Source organism: Coregonus lavaretus (assembly GCF_964263955.1).
Source record: "Coregonus lavaretus genome assembly, chromosome: 32".
NCBI lineage: Eukaryota > Metazoa > Chordata > Actinopteri > Salmoniformes > Salmonidae > Coregonus > Coregonus lavaretus.
Window position 1 is genome coordinate 29,231,638 of NC_140019.1, and position 10,884 is coordinate 29,242,521.

General features: G+C 46.6%; 1 protein-coding gene across 1 annotated transcript; it reads right to left on the reverse strand.

Annotated features, from left to right (window-relative positions):
- Nucleotides 1-347: 347 nt before the first annotated feature.
- LOC311107649 (NXPE family member 3-like) lies at nt 348-7,088 on the reverse strand (the record flags this gene model as incomplete). Its single annotated transcript, XM_084150178.1, has 4 exons — nt 348-1,194; nt 5,897-5,941; nt 6,144-6,323; nt 7,074-7,088. The coding sequence occupies 4 exons, from the start codon at nt 7,086-7,088 to the stop codon at nt 400-402; spliced, it is 1,035 nt and encodes a 344-aa protein (XP_084006304.1). The 3' UTR covers nt 348-399.
- Between the last annotated feature and the right edge of the window lie 3,796 nt (nt 7,089-10,884).

A 10,884-nucleotide genomic window follows, 5' to 3' on the forward strand; every position in this document is an offset into this window, starting at 1 on the left:
GGTTTAAACCAAATGAAAGGATAGGACTTGTTTAAAGAATGTGACTTATGTCGGTAGCAAGGTATTGCTATCTTCTGTGTAGTGGTATTACAGTAAAGCAAGGTACTGCTGTATGACTATTTTGTGTAGTGGTATTACAGTAACGCAAGGTACTGCTGTATTCTGTATTGTGGTATTACAGTAACGCAAGGTACTGCTGTATTCTGTATTGTGGTATTACAGTACAGGAGGGAAAGGAGGAATATGTTGTAGGGTCTTACGGGTTTTGTTGCCCTGTTGCTGGACATGTACAACTGAATTATCACCTGGGAGAATAATGTTGAATCTGCAAAAAAGGAACTCTTGTTATTTGATTAATACTACAATCCAAACTGAATGTGATCAGTGATGGAACCATATCTACCTCTTAAGAAGAGTTGTCTCCAACTTGGAGAGTACTGCCTGGTAACCACCCATGCTGTGGTAGGTCAAAGCATGGCAGGGCAGGGAAGATGGCCACCGACAGAACCAGGACTCTCCAGTGACTGGCTCTCTGTACTCACAGCAACACTGCAAGTCATTCCCCACCAGCCTAGGACTTCTCTGGGCATTGCACATCGTTGTTTCCTGCTTGCCACCCTCCTCAAAGTAGCCTAGGAAGTAGACCTTATCTGGGTCCTGTTCCCTGTGCCTACACAGTACCTGCACGGCCTCACTGGAGTGCACTAGGCGGATGGACACCTTGGCAGGTCCGGGCCAAAGCAGGGCCAGGCGGGCAGTGTAGGTGCCATTAAAGTGGTCTGTTACAGCTCCATAAGTACTGGCCTTAAGTTCTGCGTTAAACAACTTGGCCTGAAAAAAGTCCCCTCCATAGGTTTTGATCCTGTTTTTAGTATCTCTAGCTATCAAAGTCACATCTATAAACCCTCCAACTGTGTGGTTTGAATTGGGGTTGACAACAGAGAATGAGCACTTAGTGGGGTTTGTGGCCTCATCTGTGGATAAGAGGTCAACAGGCGGTAATGACCATTGTAGCTCTGTGACCAGAGATTCCCATTCCTCTTTACTTATTAAGGAGTCATTGATTGGTGTAAATGTCCTGTTGGTGATTCCACTACAAATATGAACATGTGGAGTATGAGTGGTAACGGTAGTGTGGTTGACTTGAAGGTAATGTGAAAGAATATTCAATTGGCAATGGTTGTCTCGACACACCTGAAATGGAAAGACATGGTAGCCCTTATTACATTTAAAGTATGATCTCATGAACTGTGCTATATTCACAGTTCTTACAGCTCAGCCAATGAACTCTGTGGCCTGAACATTTTCAGCCTCATAATGATATCCATTGTTGTAGTACTCAAAACCGCCCTCAAGTATTACAACTTCTTGACTCCGTCTCAGACAATGAGGACTCGTAATCAATCGAGAACAAAACTCTCTCATAATTAAATCAGCCCCGTTCAGTCAGCGCATTAAAACACTTTATCCCTTTCATGTTTTTAAAGCTGATTGGATGTCAAAACTATTGTAAATTCACCATCCAACTGCGGGACCTTACAGAGACGGGAAGTTATTCTTAAATCATGAGAACCGCCACTTTTGTAAACAGATGTACCCCATTCAACAAATTGTGTCCGTAGAGCACGGCGCTTGTAACGCCAGGGTAGTGGGTTCGATCCCCGGGACCACCCATACACAAAAATGTATGCACGCCGGACTGTAAGTCGCTTTGGATAAAAGCATCTGCTAAATGGCATATTGTTATTATTTATGAATATATTTGCTCCTGTACTTAGATGTTCTTCAAATCCTTTGCTGTGGCACATCCCAATTTAAACCCCTTTTAGATTTAAATTTAAGGCAGCAAACTGAACTGTGCAAGGCTGTGCAGAATTTAACTAGGCACTCAGGTCCAGTATTAGACACCCTTGATAAAAGATGAGCAAAGACTAGTAAAAAGAAGACTAAAATAAATACAAACACTGAGCTATATCGTATCTTCAAAAATTGGGAAATCATATTTGTTTATACTAACACAATTGAAAAAAGTAAAGGGATTGTTTAAGAATCACAAAAAGTTAGGGGGTCAAAATTATTGGCACCCCTGTTTTCAATACCTCACTGAGCATTTTTCTAAAATGTTTGGGAGGGATCTTAGAAAATTATAGCTCTCTGGCCATGCACACCAGTGGTGGGTTCGGCGTCGAAAAGAATCACATGCAGAAAAGAACCCTATACCCACTGTAAAAAATGGTGGTGGATCTTTGGATGTTTATGGGGCTATTTTGCTTCCACTGGTCCAGGGGCCCTTGTTAAGGTCAAAAGCATCATGAACTTTACCCAGTTTCAGAACATTTTAGCCAAAAACATGGGTGCCTCGGCCAGGAGGCTTAATCTTGGCCGCAAGTGGATCTTACTGCAATCAACATTTTGCAATAGCCATCTCAGTCTCCGGACTTGAATCCCATTGAAAACCTGTGGTTTGTATTGAAGTGGACAGTCCATAAGTGCACACCGAAGGATATCAAAAATCTGGAAAGATTCTGTAAGATCCCCCTCTGCGTTCTCCAATCTCATAAAACATTTTAGAAAAAGACTCAGTGTCCTTATCCTTGCAAGGTGAGGTATTGAAAAACAGGGGTGCCAATATATTTTTCCCCTAGCTTGAGAAAAATAAATATTACTTGTTTAACAAAATAATCTTTCAATTGCATTAGTTTAAATCATATAATTTCCACATTTATCTTGCATACAATTTTATACAGTCTTATTTGCTCATCTTTATCAAGGGTGTCAACCATTTCGGACCTGACCGTACATCACATGCTCAACTGTTCTCTTGGGGACAAACTATCACCACTGCTACTTTGCCTCCCAGCCTATAACTAACTTGGAGGAACATTGAACATAGCAGTGTAAAGCTGGGACCAGGCTGTAAAGTTAAGTTACGCTTTTCAACTACTAACTATTTCATGAATCATTATTTTGACCAAAACCAGAGCAATATAGAGTAATCTGAATAGACAAAGGCTAATTAAAATGGCATTTGAAATTATCACATCTTAAAGTAGCCTAAGTTTAGGGATTTCAATCATGTTACAGTACTTGAATTCATCTTATGTAAGATTAAGAATATGAAAGAGCTTTAACTTGCTGTTAAAATATAAATGTTGATCATTACAAACAAAAACAATATCAGTAACTTCAGTCTTCCCATTCCCAATCTATTGGTAAATCAGAAGGTAAAATAATATCAAAGTTCTAACAATGCTTTGTTGAAATGATAGAATTGAACAATCAAAGTTAACAGGCAGCACTCCAAATCTTGAATATGATGAACAGGAAGTTGTCAAAACTAGACCAATATATATAACTTACTTTTGGACTGTTTCCCTTTTTATGAGTTCCGGTGAAAAATGTTTGTGCCGGGCCCCAGTAATGACTAACTTAAGCACTAGAATGTTTTTTAATTATCCTCTTAAGGGTTGTGGTGCTGTAAAGGGCCAACGCTCCTACCACGCCCTTCCAGAAGCTTCCCAGTTAGGAGGCTAATAGAGCCCAGCTGAGATTCATTGGTCAATCAAGTGTGTTATTGGCTGGACAATCAGCCCCAACAGTAGCAGCTGCTGCTGCTCACGCAACTGAAATTAGAACCATTTACTCTGCACCTAGCTACACATTGTAGTGTGATATGTGAATGCTTCCATATTCACCAGCGTTTTCTAAACTCTGCCACTGGGGCCCACGTTTTGTTTTTTTCCCTAACACTACAAAGCTTGGTTGATTATTTGGATCAGCTGTGTATTGTTAGGGCAAACACCAAAACGTGCACCCCTAGGGGTCCCGGGGACCGAGTTTGGGAAACCCTGATATACATTTACATTTAAGTCATTTAGCAGATGCTCTTATCCAGAGCGACTTACAGTTAGTGCATACATTTAAAAAATGTCATACCCCCTGTGGGAATCGAACCCACAACCCTGGCGTTGCAAACGCCATGCTCTATCAACTGAGCTACATCCCTGCCGGCCATTCCCTTCCCTACCCTGGACGACGCTGGGCCAATTGCGCGCCCCTCATGATGAAGCGAGCAACTGCGGCCCCTCATGATGAGTTCAGATTTTTGGTGCTCGTCGAACATGTCTTTACAAAATCATGGACATTAATATGGAGTTGGTCCCCCCTTTGCTGCTATAACAGCCTCCACTCTTCTGGGAAGGCTTTTCGCTAGATGTTGGAACAATGCTGCGGGGACTTGCTTCCATTTAGCCACAAGAGCATTATTGAGGTCGGGCACTGATGTTGGGTGATTAGGCCTGGCTCGCAGTTGGCGTTCCAATTCATCCCAAAGGTGTTTGATGGGGTTGAAGTCAAGGCTCTGTGCAGGCCAGTCAAGTTCTACCACACCGATCTCGACAAACCATTTCTATATGGACCACGCTTTGTGCACGGGGGCGTTGTCATGCTGAAACAGGAAAGGTCCTTCCCCAAACTGTTGCCACAAAATTAAAAGCACAGAATCGTCTAGAATGTCATTGTCTGTTGTAGAGTTAAGATTTCCCTTCACTGGAACTAAGGGGCCTGGCCTGAACCATGAAAAACAGCCTTAGACCATTATTCCTCCTCCACCGAACTCTACAGTTGCCACTATGCATTGGGGCAGGTAACGTTCTCCTGGTATCTGCCAAACCCAGATTCGTCCGTCAGACTGCCAGATGGTGAAACGTGATTCATCACTCCAGAGAATGCGTTTCCACTGCAATGGCGGCGAGCTTTACACCACTCCAGCCGATGCTTGGTATTGCGCATGGTGATCTTAGGCTTGTGTGTGGCTGCTAGGCCCTGGAAACCCATTTCATGAAGCTCCCGACGAAGAGTTATTGTGCTGATGTTGCTTTCAGAGGCAGTTTGGAACATCAGTAGTGAGTGTTGCAACTGAGGACAGACGATTTTTACACACTAGCGCTTCAGCACTGGTGCGGCCCCATTCTGTGAGCAACAACGGCTCACTTCGCATCTGAGCCGTTGTTGCTCCTAGAAGTTTCCACTTCACTCTTAATAACTATTTAATCAAACTGTTTGCCAAGGTCTTAGTTGTCCTCACACAACTTTTTGAATTCAACTTTTTCACTCCGGATGCTTTATCTGGACTTAGATCTGCAGAACCTCCCCCACCCAAAATAATTATAATAAATGAATATAAAAAACCTAAGTAACATTATGCCTTCTAATTGCAGTCGCTATACTCTTAATATACAGGAGAAATATCACCTTATGGTGAGAATACCCGAGTTGCAAGCTCGGCTTCAGACACAATCGTTACGCAAGGGCAATTTAAGTGTAGTATCAAGTTTCAGGATAGAGACAGTGTCGAAGTAACAAAAATGTATTACAAAAACAGGGGGCAGGCAAATGACAGATCAAGGACAGGCAGAGGTCAGTAATCCAAATCAGAGTTCAAAAGGTACAGAACGGCAGGCAGGCTCAGGGTCAGGGCAGGCAGAATGGTCAAAACCAAGGAAACTACAAAACAGGAACTAGAGAAAGACAGGAGCAAGGGGAAAAACGATGGTAGGCTTGACGAAAAAATATGAACTGGCAACAGACAAACAGAGAACACAGGTATAAATACACTGGGGAAGATGGGCGACACCTGGAGGGGAGTGGAGACAATCACAAAGACAGGTGAAACAGATCAGGGTGTGACAGTACCCCCCCTAGGGGTGCCACCTGGCGTCCTACCTGGGCACATACCTGGTTGACTGGGATGCCGGCGTTGAAACTCAGCGATGAGGCCTGGGACCAGGATGTCCCTAGCGGGGACCCAGCACCTCTCCTCCGGGCCATAACCATCCCAGTCAACCAGGTACTGGAATCCCCTGCCCCGAGGTCAAACCTTCAGGAGACACCTCACCGTGTACGCTGGTTGACCGTCGATGAGAAGGGGGAGAGGGGTGGGCTTAGAAACAGGAGACAAAGGGCTGTGAGACATGGGTTTGATCCTACACATGAAAAGTGGGATGTATACGGAGGGTACGGGGCAACAGAAGATGAACAGCAGAGGGGCTAATGATCTTGGAGATGGGGAAAGGGCTGATAAACCGGGGGGAAAGTTTGCGGGACTCCACCCGGAGGGGCAGATCTCGGGTGGACAGCCATACCTTCTGCCCAAGATGATACCAGGGAGCCGGGATCCGGTGGCAGTCCGCTTGTTGTTGATACCTGGAGGTGGTCTTGAGAAGTGCCGACCGGGCTCTCCTCCAGGTACGACGACAACAGTGGACAAACATCTGGGCTGAGGGTGTGCCGACCTCTTCCTCTAATTCCGGGAAGATCGGGGGCTGATAACCCAGGGAACACTCAAAGGGCAAAAGAACCGTGGCAGAGCAGGGAAGGGTGTTTTAGGCGTATTCGACCCACACTAGTTGCTGGCTCCAGGTGGTGGGGTTGGCGGAGACCAGGCAGCGCAGAGTCGTCTCCAGGTCTTGGTTAACTCGCTCCGACTGGCCATTGGACTGAGGGTGGAAACCGGAGGACAGGCTGGCCGACGACCCAATGAGTGTGCAGAATGCCTTCCAGAACCGGGACGAGAACTGAGGACCCTGGTCGGAGACCATGTCCAGTGGGAGTCCATGGATCCGGAAGACGTGCTGCACCACGAGCTGGGCAGTCTCTTTGGCGGAGGGTTGCTTGGGGAGAGGAATGAAGTGGGCGGCTTTGGAAAACCAGTCCACAACTGTCAGGATGGCGGTGTTGCCATCAGACGGGAGAAGACCCATGACAAAGTCCAGGGATATGTGAGACCAGGGACGGTGAGGAACAGGCAGAGGTTGGAGGAGACAAGCCGGAGATTGCCGAGGAGTCTTGTTCAGCGCACAGATCGTGCAGGCGGCGACGTACGTGGAGACGTCAGGAACCATGGTAGGCCACCAAAAGCGTTGTCGCACAAAGGCCAGGGTCCGATGGGAGCCCGGGTGGCAGGCAAGCCTGGGAGGGGGTTGGCCCACTCCATGACCGAGGAGCGGACAGCGTCAGGAACAAACATCTGGTTATCTGGCGGTAGGCTGGGGCCAATCCACCACCGATCTCACCTTCCCGGGATCCATTTGTACACTACCTGCAGCGATGATGTAGCCCAAGAAGGGGATGGTGTAGCAATGGAATTAGCATTTCTCCGCTTTCACAAAAAGCTGGTTCTCCAGGAGGTGTTGGAGGACCTGTCGGACGTGGAGCACGTGTTCTTGGGCGGAGCAGGTGAAGACGAGGATGTCATCAAGTTAGACGAAGACAAACCGGTTCAACATGTGTCAGGGAACATCATTAACCAGGGCCTGGAACACAGCTTGAGCATTGGTACGGCCAAATGGCATGACCAGATACTCGTAGTGACCGCTGGCCGTGTTGAAGACTGTCTTCCACTCGTCCCCCTCCCGTATCCACACCAGGTGGTAGGCGTTCCGTTGGTCCAGCTTGGAGAACACTTTACTTCCTCCGATACGCCCTGCAGGAACGTGTCGAACAGCGCTTCCGGGTTCCAGGCACACTCAGCTGCCAACGTGTGGAAATCCATTGCATAGTCTGCCACACTGCGGGATTCTTGCCGAAGCTGGAGTAACTTCCTGGCAGCCTCACTCCCTGACAATGGAGCATCAAACACCTTCTTTACCTATTGCATGAACTCCTACAGATTGAAGCATACGGCCGACTGTTGTTCCCACACTGCCGTGGTACAGGCGAGAGCCCTCCCAGACATCAGCGTGATGAGGTACGCTATCTTAGAGCGGTTCGAGGGGAAGGAGGAGGGCTGCAGCTCGATGATGAGCAAACATTGAGCGGGAAATGCCCGACTCTCCAGCGAAGCGTTCCGGGGAGGTAAGCGGGGTCCTAAGGAAACTGGGGTGGCCGTGGAGGCTGCACTGCTAACAGCCGGGTTACTGAGGGGCTGGGAGGTTACCGTCGTGGTAGGCTCCCTAACAGACAACCCGCGGAATTGTTCCAGCAATGTGTTAAACGCTCGGTCATGGCTTTCGGCCAAGGTCTGGAACCCTTTCATGAGACCACGAAGCAACTCCTCGTGCCTTCCAATGGTGGCTCCTTGGGAGGAGATGGCATTGCAGAGCTGGCCCGAGTCTGCTGGGTCACTCATGGCCAGTTCGTACTATTACGTTTCAGGAGAAGACCCAGATGCAGACAGTGTCAAAGTAACAAAAGTCTATTACAAAAACAGGGGGCAGGCAGTCTCAGGGTCAGGGCAGGCAGAGGTCAATAATCCAGGGTGGTGTGACAAGGTACAGAACGGCAGGCAGGCTCAGGGTCAGGGCAGGCATAATGGTCAAAACAGGGAAAACTAGAAAACAGGATCTAGAGAAAGACAGGAGCAAGGGGAAAACGCTGGTAGGCTTGATGAAACAAAACGAACTGGCAACAGACAAACAGAGAACACAGGTATAAATACACTGGGGATAATGGGGAAGATGGGCGACACCTGGAAGGGGGTGGAGACAATCACAAAGACAGGTGAAACAGATCAGGGTGTGACATGTAGGAAAGGAGGATGATACCACGTCTGTGCCACCAGTAAATACAGGTAGTAGTGTTAATCCCCCTGCACAGTCCCCACAACCAGACAATTTTCTCATGGCTTCTGGAAAGAAGTTGTGAAGGAAAATTGTATGTTTGTGCTTTTCTAAAAACCAATTTCTGGGTTCATGCAAGTGACTGATTGATCGTGCCTGGGAGGAATCCTCACTGTCAGTATAAGCAATTTGGCAGTATGTCCAGAACATTGTTTTGAGAACTGAAAGGGGTGTCTCAGTTTCAATGTCTCAGCTTGGAGAGAAGAATCCTCGTGAGGTATTGGTCTGTCATATGCATGACCCAGTATTGGTCAGTTACATGAATGAAGCAAACATTAATGATGAATTATTATGAATGATGAATAACCTAAATTATGCAAATATAACTTGTCTGTATACAAGAGAACTAACGGGACTGCCCCGGTGGAGCTTCTGAATTGGTTGGAACCTCTCCAGCGCCCTGATAATAAAGAATAATTCAATTAAGATTGACTTAGAGTGTCCCTCTGTAGAATTTCCACAGCAATTTGGCGTCACAAACTAGATTATTGATTCTGCCTGCGCAATTTTCCAGTGGGGGTCTGCAAAGAAAACCGGTGCCACATTTGATGAAGCGTGAGGGAAATTCCTGTCTGACCAAAAGACGACGAGACCTGCCCAGACCAGAAACTTACTGTGAGATGCCCAGGAGGAGACACATCCGCGAACAATTGAGGGACATGTCTTCTGATTTCAGTAAGTCAATTTAAATGAATTTCTATAAAAATAGAAAGATAAGTACTGAGTGAATGTGTCAAAATATGTGTGTTATTCTATGTGTATGCGGCAAGACTATAGATTCTATAGAGACCATAGCATTTATGACTATATAAACTATTGATATTATGGAGGGACTATAGATGCTGTAGGGAATATGATGTTATAGGGACCATAGATACTATGGATGCTACAGGGACTGTGATGCTATAGGGACTATGGATGCTCAGGGACTATAGATACTATAGAGACTATGGCGACCGTAGAGACTACAGAGCAGGGATCATCAACTAGATTCAGCTGCAGGAAGATGTTTTTCTTGAGCCGATGGTCGAGGGCCGGAAACGTAATTAAGCCCAAGGGGGTGTGGTATATGGCTAATGTAATCGCACACGCTTTTTCAGTTCTGCCCACACTTTCTATAAGGATTGAGGTCAGGGATTTGTGATGGCCACTCCAATACCTTGACTTTGTTGTCCTTAAGCCATTTTGCCACAACTTTGGAAGTATGCTTGGGGTCATTGTCCATTTGGAAGACCCATTTGCGACCAAGCTTTAACTTCCTGACTGATGTCTTGAGATGTTGCTTCAATATATCCACATAATTTTCCTTCTTCATTATGCCATCTATTTTGTGAAGTGCACCAGTCCCTCCTGCAGCAAAGCACCCCCACAGCATGATGCTGCCACCCCCGTGCTTCACGGTTGGGATGGTGTTCTTTGGCTTGGAAGCCTTCCCCTTTTTCCTCCAAACATAACGATGGTCATTATGGCCAAACAGTTCTATTTTTGTTTCATCAGACCAGAGGACATTTCTCCAAAAAGTACGATCTTTGTCCCCATGTGAAGTTGCAAACCGTAGTCTGGCTTTTTTATGGCGGTTTTGGAGCAGTGGCTTCTTCCTTGCTGAGCGGCCTTTCAGGTTATGTCGATATAGGACTCGTTTTACTGTGGATATAGATACTTTTGTACCTGTTTCCTCCAGCATCTTCACAAGGTCCTTTGTTGTTGTTCTGGGATTGATTTGCACTTTTCGCACCAAAGTACGTTCATCCGTAGGAGACAGAATGCGTTTACTTCCTAAGCGGTATGAGGAACCGCGGCAGTGATACATATGACAGAAGAAGGCTAGAGCTAGTCTTAGAGAGTCTTAGAGAGAAGACTAGAGTGAGGGCAAGTAACGGTACCATGCCCCACTGACAGCTGTCTGTAGGCATTTATAAAGAGAAATATCTACATGGTCTGCAGCCACTGATAATAGCATGAGGTGCTATTCTATAGGCACTGTATAGCTTGAGGTTCACCTCAAGCTGAACCTCGGCAAGATGGAGCTGCTCTTCCTCCCGGGGAAGGACTGCCCTCTCCATGATCTCGCCATCACGGTTGACAACTCTGTTGTGTCCTCCTCCCAGAGTGCAAAGAACCTTGGCGTGACCCTGGACAACACCCTGTCGTTCTCCGCTAACATCAAAGCGGTGACCCGATCCTGTAGGTTCATGCTCTACAACATTTGCAGAGTACGACCCTACCTTACACAGGAAGCGGCACTGGTCCTAATCCAGGCACTTGT